This window comes from Paramormyrops kingsleyae, chromosome 5 (assembly GCF_048594095.1).
Source record: "Paramormyrops kingsleyae isolate MSU_618 chromosome 5, PKINGS_0.4, whole genome shotgun sequence".
Lineage (NCBI taxonomy): Eukaryota > Metazoa > Chordata > Actinopteri > Osteoglossiformes > Mormyridae > Paramormyrops > Paramormyrops kingsleyae.
In genome coordinates, this window is record NC_132801.1 from 14,856,807 (window position 1) to 14,874,864 (window position 18,058).

The 18,058-nt window shown below is 42.5% G+C and overlaps 2 protein-coding genes and 1 non-coding gene across 6 annotated transcripts in view; 2 read left to right on the top strand and 1 right to left on the bottom strand.

The window, feature by feature from the left end:
* Positions 1–115: 115 nt before the first annotated feature.
* galk1 (galactokinase 1) lies at positions 116–4,191 on the bottom strand. Its single transcript, XM_023791181.2, has 9 exons — positions 4,068–4,191; positions 3,731–3,901; positions 3,112–3,301; positions 2,832–2,951; positions 2,314–2,449; positions 2,023–2,204; positions 1,698–1,848; positions 500–662; positions 116–398 (listed from the first exon to the last, which is right to left on the bottom strand). Exons 2-9 carry the CDS (start codon positions 3,884–3,886, stop codon positions 327–329), a joined length of 1,170 nt encoding a protein of 389 aa, XP_023646949.1. The 5' UTR covers positions 3,887–3,901; positions 4,068–4,191; the 3' UTR covers positions 116–326.
* A 278-nt stretch (positions 4,192–4,469) lies between these two features.
* Positions 4,470–4,542, top strand: trnaa-agc (transfer RNA alanine (anticodon AGC)). Its single transcript has one exon. It is a non-coding gene; the product is annotated as a tRNA-Ala (tRNA).
* Positions 4,543–5,452: 910 nt separating this feature from the next.
* The window catches only part of pkd1b (polycystic kidney disease 1b), a 64,594-nt gene continuing 51,988 nt past the window's right edge, over positions 5,453–18,058 (top strand). Inside the window, exons 1-4 of one of the 4 annotated variants that reach the window (XM_072712205.1) lie at positions 5,453–5,734; positions 10,424–10,604; positions 11,024–11,223; positions 11,457–11,575. In XM_072712205.1, coding sequence (XP_072568306.1) covers positions 5,716–5,734; positions 10,424–10,604; positions 11,024–11,223; positions 11,457–11,575 — 519 coding nt within the window. In that variant the 5' untranslated portion in view covers positions 5,453–5,715. Of the gene's footprint in view, positions 5,735–9,333; positions 9,975–10,423; positions 10,605–11,023; positions 11,224–11,456; positions 11,576–18,058 lie in introns of those variants that run through there. The other 3 variants (XM_072712208.1, XM_072712204.1, XM_072712207.1) reach the window with 3 other exon arrangements.

Below are 18,058 nucleotides of genomic sequence, written 5' to 3' on the forward strand. Positions count from 1 at the left end.
ACTAGGCTACACTGATCACGTGTACAACAAACACTTGACTATTCTACTTTGCAGGCTAATATACTTAGTAGATTTGTTTGGAACTTTTCTTCTTAAAAGACAAACACCAGAGATGGAAAGTGCAAGAATTTTTTATAGTGAAACAAAACTGTAAATCAACATAATTTGAATTAGTTTAATTTTAATTGAATGTACCATGATTGTAACAGTAAAGCTTCTCATGTATATAGGATGAGTTTGAACATATTAAAGATCTGTAATTGTATGGGAATATATATGGACAGATAAGAGTTTTCAAATAATTGTGTAGGATTTGCATTGTGTTTTCAGAGTTCAAGGACTCGTGCTCCGTCTGATGGAGTAGTGATGTAAAAGGTTGGTGTTCCACTATAACGTTCCTGTTAAGGGAAAACAAATTCAGGTCACTCTGTCCAGTTATTCCATCCCATACGAAGAGAAACAGTGAATTAAACCAGTTGAATGCATAACTCACACTAACCTTAACATGCTCCATGGTCTTCTCTACAGCCTCAGCTTCCAGTAGGGTGACAGTGCAGCCACCAAATCCCCCTCCAGTCATGCGACTTCCATACACCCCTTCCACTTCCAAGGTCGCAGAAACCAGTTCGTCGAGTTCTTTGCAACTGACTTCATACTGGTCCCTAGAAAAGGTCAAATTATAGGCCTACAGGCCATAGACATGCGAATATACCCCACATACCATTAAATGGCCTCTTAATACTCATTCTCAGTTTCTGTTGAGAGAACTTAAGAGGAGGTAAGGAGCGCACACTGATTACAGCACATTGCTGCACCCACCGCAGGGTTGAGATCCTGAATGCAGCCATGAGGTAGGTGATACTTCAGCACCACATTAGACCAATGGAACTATGTGAGTTTTTTTTTCCCAGTGGCTTGAGTGCCAATCCTGCCACCACCCCCCAAGTTTTTCCCCTCTAAGTTGGAGGACCTGCATGCAGGGCTGGGTGTAGATTAACATCATAGTCAAAACAAAGCAACTGCAGGTTAAGGGCCTTACTCAAGGGCCCTATGTAGTAGAATCACTCCAGGGATTCATGGGATTCAAATCAGCTACCTTCCAATTGCTGGCACAGATCCCCAGCCTCAGACCCACCACTCGGTCCACAAGAAACAGAACTTAGCTCAAACTAATTTAAATAACATCCATGTGTATGAAGCAGTGTACCAAGTGTTGCAAAATACTAGTTTCAAGTATTTAGCATCTTATGTATTAGTAAAATAATAGCACTGCACAGTTTAAAAACGGCGACAGTGCATATAAAAGCAAATCACTGAAAATAAACAATGGAAATGAAATAATGGAAAAACATAGATTTCTAAGCTCCAAGTATGCATAATAATAATTATAATAATAATATTTTTCTAATTAGTAAGGATCCTGCCCAAGGGTGTATATTTGGGTATGCACAGTAGGGACATGTCCGTACCAATATTGTGGGAGTACTGTGTGTGTTTAATGTGGGGGTTCAAAGCTGATTTGATCCCTACCAATATTGAAACCAAGCATACGCCCTTGATTCTAAATATTAGAGGTATTACATACAAAATCTCAACTAACACTACACCAGTATAAGCTGTATGCAAAGAGATGATATTCGGCCTTACATCTGAAATAACAACAGGAATTATTGCACTACAGTGGGTTTAACTGTCACCTGAGTGAGTTATGGCTCTCAACCATAAGTTTGCCGAACTCTCTGTAGGCTCCACGCTTCAGAGCCTCTGCTGCTCGGGCAGTGCGCTCAATCTCTTCAATCACATGATGCGCTCGCTGGAGAGTCACACTGTCCAGCTGCTCCTTGGCACCTGCCACCACGGGACAAATCACCATTAGAATGAAAAATATGAATGATTACTTTCCTCTTACAAGAGGCACAACCTTGGAATTGTCTACAGTGTTTTCTTCCTCTCTTCAAGTCCATTGCCGCTCCCAGTGCTGTACCACCCATGCTTGCCATTAGTCATCTCCCACTTCTTCACCTTCCAGGTCTTGGAGCGTGGCTTCCCTCAGGCTCCCCTTCCCCAGTATAGCTGCCGCCTCTTCACACTGCCTCCGTCGAGTCGGATATTCGCTACCTGTGAGCGAGTGCCTCACATTTGAGTTGGTAATAAGGATCACCAACTTGGGATCCTTCAGGGGCACGAGTGTGCCCTCTAAGGTTCTATACAAGCAACGGGAACATGAAATGTGCAACGTTACTGGATGCAACACTTTAAAAGTACTGTGAGACTGAAAGGGAGAAGACGGCATTGATCTGAAATGACCCACACCTGCAGTCAATAAGGAGGGCGTGATCCTTCTTTGCCATCACAGACACAAATTGGTCCATAATTCCACAAGGGACTCCAGCGTGTGTATGCTCTGCCTGCTGACAAACCAGAGCCTTTGCCACCATGTCTCCATCATCTGTGGGTAAAGGGGAGAGCATTGGCGTTTATCAATATGCATGCTTGCCGCTCTTGAGTCCTCAAATACCCGTTTGACCTCATCTTCCACTGTCGAGGTACAGTTCCTATACTCAAGAACAGGAGTACGGAGGATGGTAAAAATCCACAGATGTAGTTTCTTGCCTTGGCCCAAATATCAAACAGTTGCATCCTCACCAAACAACAACAATCCGATGATTCATTCGTCCCAAGTTCGTTCTTGGGAGATAAGTTAGCAAGAACACTCTTACCAAGAACAGAAGAACGTTCTTTGTGTTCTTGGTACTGATATGCACACATTTTTTTTTTTTTTTATCTCCTTATGCGTGACAGGGTCAGGAAAGACTGAGCCCGAATCTCACCTGGGCACAGCTGCTGGAGAAAAGTGTACACTGCCACTTCAAGGGAGGCTGAGCTAGACAGGCCACCTCCAAGTGGCACACTGCTGGCCACCACAGCCCTGAAACCAGGCAGGGGGCTGGCTGTAGAGAGAGGTAATGGATGCTGTATCACTATAGCTGACAGAGCCTCTAAATCTCCAAACATGGACTGGACTAGCATCAGAGCACCTTATGTGTCCCAAAGAAAGGTACTTAGAAAACTTCTAAATTTCTATCAGAAATAAAATGGGATTTGAAATACCTCTGTAGTGATGCAAGACTCCTTTTATGTAATTAGCCCAGCTAGGTTGCCCTGGAGACAGAGAGGCTCCATCTTCCGACAGAACAAAGTCCACCCTGCGTGGGTCCTCTACAGCCTCCGTCAGCGTTATAATAGAAACGTTCTGGTCTGAGCTTTTACTGCCCACCATTACAGTCACAAGGGGCAATGCCTACAAACACAAAGTAAATAACCATGTGTACACTTAGAACCGTATTCACTAGAATAATATATAACCTATTTGCTCCAGGTTAACTCTGCAAAGTTGAAGCAAAATGGTATCAGGTTGCTTCGATATTAATTCATTGTTTACAATTACTGTACCCGCACAAATTTAGTTGCGGAGCATGATATTTATGTGATGTACTATTTGCTTTTCTTGTACTAAATCCGTCATTTATTAGTTTGTTGGGCCTGGACTTGTATCACAAAGCACGTCTTCCTATTTTTCCCTTACAGGAGAAGCAACATAGTGAGAAGATTTGGATTGCTACTGAACTTCCAAAAAGGGCCACAAAAACTTCTAAAAAAAAGTTCTTATTAGTAGGCGAACTGAGAATATGTCACGACCCACGCAGACTTTTACAAAACACTGCATTACCATCGGCAGGACGAATCCTTGATTGTAATCGGTGTGTTCCCCTATCAAGTTGACCCGTCCGGGGGCGCACACAGCCACCTCCGGATCCAGTCCTCCGAAGCTACTCCGGAACAGCCGGCGGGCTTCTTCGACAACATCGTTCACACTGCCCGCCATGGTGGACTAATCACCCTGTTCCGCAGTCGATTAATCACAATGTTATTGTTTTGCAGAGTAGTTTACAAAATAACTTGCGATTAAGAAGCTTATGTTTTACACGAATAGTTTGATTTCCTTTGAAGCTTATGAATCAGATTTTTTTGCAAAGATCATGCCTCACTACTCCGATGATACTTACACGTCAATTAAAAGGAAACACCCAAATGTTAATTAGATTCCAAATATAAGGTATAATGTCTGTTAGTAATTTGATGACCGCGGGACTTCGATCATCCACTTCCTATATTTATGTATAAGGGGCGTTGTGTGCAATGAGTGCTAATAACACGATTGGCTTATACAAGTCACATGGTACTTCCGGATCGTTCCTTTTTTTGCCGCAGGTTACTTTTGTCGTATTTCGGCCAGACAATGAACAGCACACTTGCAAGGCTATTTTAATTAATCATACTTTAGATGCTACATCGTACACACATGTAAGGTTTAATTAAATGTTATACACAGCATAGTAATTTTATTATAAAACAACGTTCCAGTATTTTTATGTATATCATTGGAATAGGTTGATTGACTTTTTGTCGGGGGATTAGCTCAAATGGTAGAGCGCTCGCTTAGCATGCGAGAGGTAGCGGGATCGATGCCCGCATCCTCCAATTTTTCACGTTCTCTTTAAATTTTATATATTAAATTAAAAAACACAGTTTTATTTGAGTTTAATATGATTTCTAGTTCAGTTGTCTTAATTAAGATAGTAATGTTTGGATTTGTTTGTCACACGGTGATCGTGGCTCCATACCGAAGAATCAGAAAACACAGTACTCAGTGTTAAATTCATTTGTTCAAGTCTTCATGATATATTGACTGTAGATTGTTTTGTACTTGTAAATTATATTTGAAAACTATTAGTACGCAATACATATTTTTGTCTTGAATATGAAGATCTTTATATGTTAGGAATAATATTTTGATGCAATCGGCTTTATCATTCTTATTTTTTCTTGCAAACAAATTAAACAGAATTGTTTTTCCATTTAAAAATTATTGTTCCATACATCCATTCTGTACGAGAGCGGCAAAACAATAATTATTCACGTATCATATTATTAAGAAGAGATTATAAACATTTCACCATCTTACCACCAGGGGGAGATGTGTGACAGCTGATCGCCCCCAGAGCACAAGCGCCACAAGCCAATGAAATCTCTAATTTTACCCTCCATTTCTTACCAAATAGCTTGCGGTCCTCCTTCCATTATGAACAACCATTAACACCGATAGGACTAACAGAACTTTATTTATGTGATTTATTTTATTTAGCTTAATTGTCACTGTTCTTTGATTTTTCAAGATGGCATCCGAAAGAAGTATCGTGCTATGGGGGGTGAAGAGTGGGTTGCCAGGCTGAAACGAAGAAAAAAAATAAGGGAAAGAAGGATTCCTGAGAGAATCCGTTTTATTTGTTTGTTCGTTTGTTTTTCATTTTATTGTATCTGTATAGTATTTTATGAATTTTTATTTAATTTTACTTATAGCTTAAATTATTTCTTGTTATGCACCTGTTCTTTAGATTCGTTTTATGTAAAACTTTCTTAATTGCTGTAGTTTGCTATTTATGTTGATATACCTGTTATACCTGAACTACTCTGAATAAAACGTTTGTATGCAGAAGACCAGAAAGATCAGGCTATTAATCTTACATTTATCAGATACAATTTTACGAGAATTTAATGGGATTAAAAAAAACATTTTAGGTATTTCACTTTCACCTTTCGTTCTCGAGGCATAGACGCAGCCTACCCAAGCTACGTCGACGTGTCCTTCGAAGGATGCAGACCCTGAACAGCGGTAAGTGTGGAGTAGGGACTAAAAAAAGATTCTGGAACTGCCTCCGAGAAACTATACAATCGGGCAGAGTTCCTGCGGTGTGAACATTGGTTCTGGAAAAAGGTTCTGGTTCCTGAAAAGTTCCTGTGGTGTGAAAGGGTATATATACTGTACAAGCACTACATTTCTTTCTCCTGCCTAACATGGGTAAAATGTTCAATCTTCTCACTTGCAGAGTAGAGGCAGGATTCATGCTTTTGACTATAAAGGTCAGAAACAAGAGTACCACCAACTGAGCCACCCTTATAAGTACCTTCTAAGTTTAATATATTGTTCATAATGTTTTATATGTAATTAATTTTAACTGCAATGCACCAGGCCTTTCTAATGCAGTCTTTGGTGGTGGTCCAAAAAACTCCTATCTTTTTTTTTTATACATATTCAAATTATTGGTGTCATTTAATTCAATGCAATGGGACTTACAGTCTTTAGACTTCCCTTCTAATGGATCACAATGTTTTATACATCTTTTGTAACCACTTATTTGATGCAAGGTCACAGATCCTGGACCTTCTGCCTAGGAACCTGAGATATCTTCATACTGCAGGAGGCAAGCTGCACAATTCCAGAGAGGAGCTCCTCGCACATAGCTACAGGGCAGTAAATGAATCTATAGCTTTGGATAAATGGAGCCACAATGCTAACCAATGATCTGCCACACTCCCAAGATGTTCATTATAGTCATAAATTGCATAAAATATAGAATCCATCAATTCTGGAAACAATTTATTTACTTGAGGGTTATAGATGCATAATTATGTAACTTAAATTATGTACCTATTAGGAAATGTCCTACAAGCGAGTATAATTCAAATTAATTGCACATCCTCAGGAATATTGACTTACTGTCACAGTATTAAGGCAGTAATAAATAACTGCACTAAATATATTCTTCAACACAGGAAAAACATGACATATATATATATGTGTGTGTGTGTGTGTGCTTAGAAAAACACAGACTGGAGGTGTTATTGAGCCCTCAAGTTTGCATATTTTGTAACTTTTTGCAATGTTTTTACCATTTGAAAAAACAAGGGTGCTTGAAATATTCAGGAAAATTCCTGGCAAAGTTTTATGTGATCATTTTGCCTCATTTATTTAAAGAAGTGTGTTTAATTGCCAATAGCACATATAGGCAGTTAGTAAATGGAAGTAATGTTTTGCCATAATTTGGAAGGAACACATCACTTGTCACATCTTGTTAACTGGGTTTCCAACAGAAATCCACCTAAAGTTTTCCACATGTGAAAACCTCTGTGCATTCTGTGCAGCCAAATCCTACTTTAGCCTCTATTGTGACAGCTATTTTACACCAGCCTGGAGGGTGACCAATAAAATTATTTGAATAGTTGAACATTGTTGGGGTAAAGGCTCTCAGACTAGGCATGGAAACTAATTGCACTTTTTGTCCAAATGCCATTCACCTCTCTTTTGTATCTGTAAGGCAATAGGTCAGTGCTTCTATTGAGATTTTTTCCCATCAGGGCTGCTAAAGAAGAAGAATGTTATTAGTGGAGGTGGAACCTTTCTAATTTGGCCTCATCACCATAGAGATATCTTTTGCCATTGCTGAAATGTCTGGTATTTTTGACCTCCTTGTCACGACTTTCGGGAAGAAGGACTTGAGGGCAGGCGTTGTAGCGAACCAAAAGGGAGTTTATTGAACTCAAAGAACAGAGACTGGAAATAAACAGGATAGCGAGGGATCAAATCAGGAGGAGTGGAACAAGGGAGGGCACAGGCAACAAGAGATTTCGACATCAATGACCGAACCGGGGAAAACAGGACTGGGAAGCACATACATACAGGACTAACGAAGGAACTAATGAGAGACCGCTAGGAGTAATGTCATGTCGCACGGGGCATGGACTGGGGAAACAGAAGCAGGATTCAAAGAATTGGGTCAACTCGGAGTTTGATCAAGATTAAGACAGGCAGGAACAAACAACGACTTCACAACATTAATGACCAGACTCACGCAAAACACACAGACATGGACTTAAATAGGAGGATCGGCATGAGCAGGGCATGGCAAGTGGTTTCCACACAAGGGATATGAACTAGAAGCAAGATGAGAGGGATAGGTGTGGCTTGTTAGGGCCATGACAGAGGAGTCGGGCATTTCCCAAAAAGAGGCATTTGAACTAATTTAGGTAAAGTTTATGTGAGAGACTAGGGATAGCAGGAGAGAATATTAAACTCAGTATGACTTTCAAGTGTACTTGGAGAAACAGACATGCAAAATCAGATGAGCAACAAATTCAGACAAGGATACTGTAAAGTGAAGATGTTTAGCAACATGAATCAGAAACAACATTTTGATGTGAATCCAATTTAGATGTAATTAGAAATGCAACATGGAGGACAGTTGTTAAATGACAGATTGTAATGTTATGTGATGTGGCATTTAACCTTCAAATTTCAATTATTTATTGTGTGTATTATATGTGTTCACTGTTCACGAGATTCACAACAGTGGTTCAAAATGGAATAAAAGCCACACTAAAACCAAGAATATGATGATCTGTTAGCTGCCTGAGGCTCCCGCAGTCCCAAATCTCATCATATCTGCCCCATTTTGAAAGTTATGAAACAGGTATTAACATTAATCTATGGTGATTGATTTAATCCCCACAGAAGAACAAACTGCTGTTACCTAGAAGTGATGCATAAATAAACAGATACTAAATATTTAATCATTGAGTAGCATGTTGGCTAACATTTAGATTGATGACAGTTTAAATGTAGCAAAGAAAACCTTAGTCATTTCTGATAGCAATCTTTGGTAAGTCTAAAGGTGTTCTCAAGTTTAGTCAGGGCTCTGCGGTGATCTGATCGTATCCCATGAACTAAACTACTTCCAACAATTTTCTTTTTCCAGCGAACAAAGCGGAGTGTGCTGGTTTTTGGTTGGATAGTGGACAATAGATTATGATATTTTCTGACTGGCACTGTTGTTTGACTGAGGGAGATATCTTCAGTTTCAGTCTCAGTGTTTTAACCAAAGGCAAGACTTTATACTAAGTGTATGGACTGTTGTGCCAGTACAGAATTGCAAGTGGTTCATGCTAACAGAAGGTATTTCTGGCTTTGTTTAATAGAATTATGCCCTTACTATTACTTAATGAGTGTTTAGCCTTGTCCATCGTCTTCAGTTTTTTGTGGTATAAACTAAGAATCTGTTTCACAGGCCAAGAATGCTTTGGACAAAAAGGCAATTAATCTCACACAGCACTTTATCCATTTTGTTGCATAGCAATGCCAATTGGTTCATGGGATGGTGCTTCTTGTTTAGCATAATTAAGAATTTTCATTCTCTAATTATATACCTGGTTTTTAAACATTCTGATGTCTAAATTGGGGATAGTATAAATTAGATTACTGTCCAGTCACGCAAGACTTTTAAATGCTTGCAACAACTAAGTACAAAAAGTGTTTTATGTGAGAATTTGTTCTTTTGGACCAGGTTGCCCAGATACAGAAATCTGCACAACAATGGCTGTGCTGCCATAGTTTTGTAGACCAGCACACAGACCCATATTTTATGTTGTCTTTACTTTTTTCAGGCCATTAAATGAAGCTGTACTTCTAGAAGGGTTTTAATGGCATGTCCAGTGAGGAGGTGAGAAAAGCATGGATTTTTAACATGCTAATGAAGTAGCAGCCTCTGGACTCTTGTTGCTGTGGGACCAAAAGGCACAAAAGTGCCAAGCTCCTTTTCTGGGAAGAAGAAAGTGTTCTTAAATACAGGCCCCTTGATGCTGATAGGTCATCTGGGGGGAGAGGGCACGAGTACAGGGAGAGAGAGAGAAAGGAGGAGAGGACAGAAGGAAAAATAGAATGAGGTGAGTAAAGTGAGGGGACAGCAGTAGAATACGTCAAAAGCAAAAATGATAGAAAGACAGCGGTGAACAAGTAAGGGAAAGGCAGACAGCAGAAAGACGATGAGGAATAACAGATATAAAGGAAGATGGAAAGGAGGGAGAAGCGCATGAAAGCGGTGCTTCACTTCTCTTGACGGGGTGATAAACTATCAATTGAGGCTGCTTACGAATCTGAAATTTCGCACAACTGCTGTGGTGTGTTTCCTACCTTTATAGTTGGGGTTGCCTTGTCAACGGTGTTAAAAAAATGTTTGTTGAAAAGTACTTTCAGCTCATCTGGATCCTGACTGCGGTAGCAAGCACTGCTTGTGGTGAAGGTTTGTTTGTTTTCTTCACGATTTCTCGGCGGGGGTCTCCGTGCTGGTAGGCCATCTCTTCTGTGGCCAGGCACTTTTCCAAAAGTGTGACACCAACTGACAGGACCTAGCTGGCTAATTTACATATAGTAATTGAACAGGGTAGCAATCAGGAATACTCGGAGAACTATTTTTAAAGTATTTGGTAACATTTAAGGAATATACTGTTAAATTTGGAGTTTTTTTTTCCAGGGATAGTATCACTAACGAGAAGATATTCAGTCCATTATATTTTCAGCCTGTAGTATGTGGATTTTAATGTATTTAAAAATAAATTTACGTCTGGATGTAGCAACAAAATAACACCAAATGCCGTATAGTATAATTTCTTTTAAAAATGCAATTTTGATGTAATACCGTGTATATGTTAAATGTAACGTCACTTTTTGCGTGTATATTTATTGTACCAGATGAGTACCCTTGTCCAAAGGGTGCTTGGGTCCATCTGGCCAGTTTGCACTGCTACTGGCTGAACACACTGGCATCCTCGTGGGCGGAGGCGCAGACTGTCTGCCGACAGACGGAAGGAGGTGACCTTGCTAGGATCAACAGTGCTGAAGAGCAGGATTTTATCCAAGTCTCCTTTCCTTCGTGAGTACCTGACTTCTGACTTTCATTTTCTGTCTCTGGAATCCCGTGGAGGTGTTGGGGAACATAACAAGAGTGGAGAAGTATTTAAAATATTGCATTGTGTGCTGCTTGTAGCATCAAATCAAAGGAAGGCAACTGCTGTTGGAACTTAGAGCCACAAACGTATTAACTTATGGACATTTAATTTAATTGTAACACAGGTCCCCATGTGAATACAAATGTAATGTTTTGAAAAGGTGTACCATGATAATGAATATCTAAGGTACATTGAATATCTAAAATATGAAATTCTGAATATCTATCTGACTATCTAAAGGTATAATGAAAATAATATACATAATAATAGAAGAACTGTTCTCTGAGATTGTAGATTTTGCAGTTAAGGATGGCCATGTGTCTGCATATGTGTATCTATGTAGGGAGGCTTCTCTGTGGGTATGGCTGGTGGACAGTGATTGGAAAGGATTGTACCAAGCGACAACAGAAAGCAGCCAGGAGTGGGAGAAAGGCGATGGAAGGCAGGGTGGCTGCACACAGATGGCACTGGGCTCCGTGGGGCAGTGGAGGAGCATGGCGTGTGGCGAACAATATCCCTTCCTCTGTCAGAAGGAAATTGCAGGTAGGCCCCAGAGGTGCAATAGTATGTCTCAATAGGTATTCAGATTACTACTTAAATGCTAATATGGGTAATTGAGAAGGTGTTCAGTTATCTTTCTTGTGTCACATGACATTGTTGTGGTTATATTGAGTGGATAGCGTATGCAACATTGGAAAGATGGATAGCATGCTTATTTAGACCATTTTATAAACAAGCACTAGGCACATCCTGTCTGCCTGCTGTGTTCCCTGCAGCTTCCCTGCCCTCGCTTGACACCTTCCTTGTTGGGGTACCTCTGATGTCGGGGATATACCATTCATGTCAGCCAGTGCTCCTCGCTGGCTCTCCTGACACTGGGCAGCAGAGAGTGGAGGTGGGTCACACAAAGTTTTTGGATGCGTTTGGTTTTATGTCCAGCGGAACACATTCTGCATACCTTGATTGCATAAATTTAAGGACAAATAGGGAGTTGTGAAAAGCCAAATGAAGGTCAGTAACCTAATTAGTTGCACAAAGATAAAATAAAGTGAATTATTGTGAAACTGTTATCAAATTTAGCCTCTGTAGCTGGTCGATTTTGAGGGGGAGTTTTCCAGCACAACTTGCATTGTCTACCTCCCAAGCGGGAGAGGATAAGGAATCGCAGCTTGGCTCCTTATCAGAGCATCTCCTGGACCTGTCAGGCATTTGTGGCTGGCTGTGCATCACTCATCCAGTTTACATGACCCATAATACACATCACCATGCAACTTAGGTATTATCCAGAGAAAGGAAGTGGCTGTATTTAGGGATGGTTTTCCAGGCATGTATTAAGCATAACACTGGGCCCAAAGGTGCTGAGAGGATCAGTTCTCCAATCAGAATGACCATGAGTTTGAAATAAATTTTAATCCTTATTTTTCTGAAAATAGCCTTAAATGTTTCAGAAAATTATCCCAAGGAAAATCAAATATGCCATAGTGGTACTGCCTCAGTAATTAAGATTAGGGGCAGGAAATTTCTTGCTGTATCCCCCACATAGGATCAAAACCTCCAGGCTATGTTGTTTTGATACATCAGGTGCTGGAGAGCTGGGGGTCAAAGGTGTGCTGCACCCATACCCCAGAGGTCAATGTATTGAAACTGTCCTCTGTAAAGCAGTTTGATTAGATTATCCTCAATAAAATTCACTATTATAGTACTGGCTGAGCATTTTAAGGCAAATGGGCGAAAAATCTGCTCCCGGGTCCCTACTCAGGTTCATATGCTACTGTCAATGGTAGTAATCCTTTCGTTTGTAGCAGAGTGGCACAGCGGAAGCGTGCTGGGCGCATGATCTAGCGGTCAAGGGATTGAAACCCTTCCCTGCTAAGGTGTTTGATTAAATAATGATAACAAAATATACTGTACTGATGACTTTAAGGTAATGGGCTACTGTGCGCCTGGTGTATCCTTGCATCGGTTCAAATCCTACAATGAGTGATAAACTCTTTTCCTTGTATAGTAGAGTGGCACAGTAATAGCATGCTTGGCCCATAACGCCAAAGTCTTTGTGTAGCAGAGTGGTGCAGTAGAAATGTGCTGGGCCCATAAACCTGAGATCCTAGCGTAGCAGAGTGGCGCAGCGGAAGCGTGCTGGGCCCATAACCCAGAGGTCGATGGGTCGAAACCATTCTCTGCTAAATCTTTTGATTCAATTATGTTATTAAAATATATTGGTCTGATGACTCAGCGTTTAAGGCAATGGGCTACTGCGCCTGGTCTATTCTTGCATTGGTTCAGATCCTACTGTCAATGGTAAACTCCGTTCCTTGTTTAGTAGAGGGGTGCAGTAGATACGTGCTGGGCCCATAAGCGAGAGATCATAGGGTAGCAGAGTGGCGCAGCGGAAGCGTGCTGGGCCCATAACCCAGAGGTCGATGGCTCGAAACCATTCTCTGCTAAGTCTTTTGATTCAATTATGTTATTAAAATATATTGGTCTGATGACTCAGTGTTTAAGGCAATGGGCTACTGCGCCTGGTGTATCCTTGCATCGGTTCAGATCCAACTGTCAATGGTAGACTCCTTTCCTTGTTTAGTAGAGGGGTGCAGTAGATTCGTGCTGGGCCCATAAGCCCGGGATCGTAGGGTAGCAGAGTGGCGCAGCGGAAGCGTGCTAGGCCCATAACCCAGAGGTCGATGGATCGAAACCATTCTCTGCTAAGTCTTTTGATTCAAATATGTTATTAAAATATATTGTGCTGATGACTCAGTGTTTGAGGCAATAGGCTACTGCGCCTGGTCTATCTTTGCATCGGATCAGATCCTACTGTCAATGGTAGGCTCTTTTCCTTGTTTAGTAGAGGGGTGCAGTAGATACGTGCTGGGCCCATAAGCCAGAGATCCTAGGGTAGCAGAGTGGCGCAGCTGAAGCGTGCTGAGCCCATAACCCAGAGGTCGATGGATCGAAACCATTCTCTGCTAAGTCTTTTGATTCAATTATGTTATTAAAATATATTGGTCTGATGACTCAGTGTTTAAGGCAATGGGCTACTGCGCCTGGTCTATCCTTGCATCGGTTCAGATCCTACTGTCAATGGTAGGCTCTTTTCCTTGTTTAGTAGAGGGGTGCAGTAGATTCGTGCTGGGCCCATAAGCCAGAGATCGCAGAGTGGCGCAGCGGAAGCGTGCTGGGCCCATAACCCAGAGGTCGATGGATCGAAACCATTCTCTGCTAAGTCTTTTGATTCAATTATGTTATTAAAATATATTGGTCTGATGACTCAGTGTTTAAGGCAATGGGCTACTGCGCCTGGTCTATCCTTGCATCGGTTCAGATCCTACTGTCAATGGTAGGCTCTTTTCCTTGTTTAGTAGAGGGGTGCAGTAGATACGTGCTGGGTCCATAAGCCAGAGATCCTAGGGTAGCAGAGTGGCGCAGCGGAAGCGTGCTGGGCCCATAGCCCAGAGGTCGACGGATCGAAACCATTCTCTGCTAAGTCTTTTGATTCAATTATGTTATTAAAATATATTGGTCTGATGACTCAGCGTTTAAGGCAATGGGCTACTGCGCCTGGTCTATCCTTGCATTGGTTCAGATCCTACTGTCAATGGTAAACTCCGTTCCTTGTTTAGTAGAGGGGTGCAGTAGATTCATGCTGGGCCCATAAGCCAGAGATCCTAACGTAGCAGAGTGGCGCAGCGGAAGCGTGCTGGGCCCATAACCCAGAGGTCGATGGATCGAAACCATTCTCTGCTAAGTCTTTTGATTCAATTATGTTATTAAAATATATTGGTCTGATGACTCAGTGTTTAAGGCAATGGGCTACTGCGCCTAGTCTATCCTTGCATCGGTTCAGATCCTACTGTCAATGGTAGGCTCTTTTCCTTGTTTAGTAGAGGGGTGCAGTAGATACGTGCTGGGCCCATAAGCCAGAGATCCTAACGGAGCAGAGTGGCGCAGCGGAAGCATGCTGGGCCCATTACCCAGAGGTCGATGGATCGAAACCATTCTCTGCTAAGTCTTCTGATTCAATTATGTTATTAAAATTTATTGGTCTGATGACTCAGTGTTTAAGGCAATGGGCTACTGCGCCTGGTCTATCCTTGCATCGGTTCAGATCCTACTGTCAATGGTAAGCTCTGTTCCTTGTTTAGTAGAGGGGTGCAGTAGATTCGTGCTGGGCCCATAAACCCGGGATCGTAGGGTAGCAGAGTGGCGCAGCGGAAGCGTGCTGGGCCCATAACCCAGAGGTCGATGGATCGAAACCATTCTCTGCTAAGTCTTTTGATTCAATTATGTTATTAAAATATATTGGTCTGATGACTCAGTGTTTAAGGCAATGGGCTACTGCGCCTGGTCTATCCTTGCATCGGTTCAGATCCTACTGTCAATGGTAGGCTCTTTTCCTTGTTTAGTAGAGGGGTGCAGTAGATACGTGCTGGGCCCATAAACCAGAGATCGTAGGGTAGCAGAGTGGCGCAGCGGAAGCGTGCTGGGCCCATAACCCAGAGGTCGATGGATCGAAACCATTCTCTGCTATGTCTTTTGATTCAATTATGTTATTAAAATTTATTGGTCTGATGACTCAGTGTTTAAGGCAATGGGCTACTGCGCCTGGTCTATCCTTGCATCGGTTCAGATCCTACTGTCAATGGTAGGCTCTGTTCCTTGTTTAGTAGAGGGGTGCAGTAGATTCGTGCTGGGCCCATAAACCCGGGATCGTAGGGTAGCAGAGTGGCGCAGCGGAAGCGTGCTGGGCCCATAACCCAGAGGTCGATGGATCGAAACCATTCTCTCCTAAGTCTTTTGATTCAATTATGTTATTAAAATATATTGGTCTTAAGACTCAGTGTTTAAGGCAATGGGCTACTGCGCCTGGTCTATCCTTGCATCGGTTCAGATCCTACTGTCAACGGTAGGCTCTTTTCCTTGTTTAGTAGAGGGGTGCAGTAGATTCATGCTGGGCCCATAAGCCAGAGATCCTAACGTAGCAGAGTGGCGCAGCGGAAGCATGCTGGGCCCATAACCCAGAGGTCGATGGATCGAAACCATTCTCTGCTAAGTCTTCTGATTCAATTATGTTATTAAAATTTATTGGTCTGATGACTCAGTGTTTAAGGCAATGGGCTACTGCGCCTGGTCTATCCTTGCATCGGTTCAGATCCTACTGTCAATGGTAGGCTCTGTTCCTTGTTTAGTAGAGGGGTGCAGTAGATTCGTGCTGGGCCCATAAGCCCAGGGTCGTAGGGTAGCAGAGTGGCGCAGCGGAAGCGTGCTGGGCCCATAACCCAGAGGTCAATGGATCGAAACCATTCTCTGCTAAGTCTTTTGATTCAATTATGTTATTAAAATATATTGGTCTGATGACTCAGTGTTTAAGGCAATGGGCTACTGCGCCTGGTCTATCCTTGCATCGGTTCAGATCCTACTGTCAATGGTAGGCTCTTTTCCTTGTTTAGTAGAGGGGTGCAGTAGATTCGTGCTGGGCCCATAAGCCAGAGATCATAGGGTAGCAGAGTGGCGCAGCGGAAGCGTGCTGGGCCCATAACCCAGAGGTCGATGGATCGAAACCATTCTCTGCTAAGTCTTTTGATTCAATTATGTTATTAAAATATATTGGTCTGATGACTCAGTGTTTAAGGCAATGGGCTACTGCGCCTGGTCTATCCTTGCATCGGTTCAGATCCTACTGTCAATGGTAGGCTCTTTTCCTTGTTTAGTAAAGGGGTGCAGTAGATACGTGCTGGGCCCATAAACCAGAGATCGTAGGGTAGCAGAGTGGCGTAGCGGAAGAGTGCTGGGCCCATAACCCAGAGGTCGATGGATCGAAACCATTCTCTGCTATGTCTTTTGATTCAATTATGTTATTAAAATATATTGGTCTGATGACTCAGTGTTTAAGGCAATGGGCTACTGCGCCTGGTGTATCCTTGCATCGGTTCAGATCCAACTGTCAATGGTAGACTCCTTTCCTTGTTTAGTAGAGGGGTGCAGTAGATACGTGCTGGGCCCATGAGCCAGAGATCCTAGGGTAGCAGAGTGGCGCAGCCGAAGTGTGCTGGGCCCATAACCCAGAGGTCGATGGATCGAAACCATTCTCTGCGAAGTCTTCTGATTCAATTATATTATTAAAATTTATTGGTCTGATGACTCAGTGTTTAAGGCAATGGGCTACTGCACCTGGTCTATCCTTGCATCGGTTCAGATCCTACTGTCAATGGTAGGCTCTGTTCCTTGTTTAGTAGAGGGGTGCAGTAGATTCGTGCTGGGCCCATAAACCCAGGATCGTAGGGTAGCAGAGTGGCGCAGCGGAAGCGTGCTGGGCCCATAACCCAGAGGTCGATGGATCGAAACCATTCTCTGCTAAGTCTTTTGATTCAATTATGTTATTAAAATATATTGGTCTGATGACTCAGTGTTTAAGGCAATGGGCTACTGCGCCTGGTCTATCCTTGCATCGGTTCAGATCCTACTGTCAATGGTAGGCTCTTTTCCTTGTTTAGTAGAGGGGTGCAGTAGATACGTGCTGGGCCCATAAGCCAGAGATCATAGGGTAGCAGAGTGGCGCAGCGGAAGTGTGCTAGGCCCATAACCCAGAGGTCGATGGATCGAAACCATTATCTGCTAAGTCTTTTGATTCAATTATGTTATTAAAATATATTGGTCTGATGACTCAGTGTTTAAGGCAATGGGCTACTGCGCCTGGTCTATCCTTGCATCGGTTCAGATCCTACTGTCAATGGTAGGCTCTTTTCCTTGTTTAGTAGAGGGGTGCAGTAGATACGTGCTGGGCCCATGAGCCAGAGATTCTAGGGTAGCAGAGTGGCGCAGCGGAAGCGTGCTGGGCCCATAACCCAGAGGTCGATGGATCGAAACCATTCTCTGCTATGTCTTTTGATTCAATTATGTTATTAAAATATATTGGTCTGATGACTCAGTGTTTAAGGCAATGGGCTACTGCGCCTGGTCTATCCTTGCATCGGTTCAGATCCTACTGTCAATGGTAGGCTCTTTTCCTTGTTTAGTAGAGGGGTGCAGTAGATACGTGCTGGGCCCATAAACCAGAGATCGTAGGGTAGCAGAGTGGCGCAGCGGAAGCGTGCTGGGCCCATAACCCAGAGGTCGATGGATCGAAACCATTCTCTGCTATGTCTTTTGATTCAATTATGTTATTAAAATTTATTGGTCTGATGACTCAGTGTTTAAGGCAATGGGCTACTGCGCCTGGTCTATCCTTGCATCGGTTCAGATCCTACTGTCAATGGTAGGCTCTGTTCCTTGTTTAGTAGAGGGGTGCAGTAGATTCGTGCTGGGCCCATAAACCCAGGATCATAGGGTAGCAGAGTGGCGCAGCGGAAGTGTGCTGGGCCCATAACCCAGAGGTCGATGGATC

Excerpts from the sequence above, each read along its gene's own strand:
- galk1 (XM_023791181.2), bottom strand. The coding sequence starts at position 3,886 with ATGGCGGGCAGTGTGAACGATGTTGTCGAAGAAGCCCGCCGGCTGTTC. Across the intron at positions 2,952-3,111 it reads AGTCTTGCATCACTACAGAG|CCAGCCCCCTGCCTGGTTTC; the intron begins GTATTTCAAATC and ends CTCTCTCTACAG. Across the intron at positions 2,450-2,831 it reads TCTCCAGCAGCTGTGCCCAG|ATGATGGAGACATGGTGGCA; the intron begins GTGAGATTCGGG and ends CTTTACCCACAG.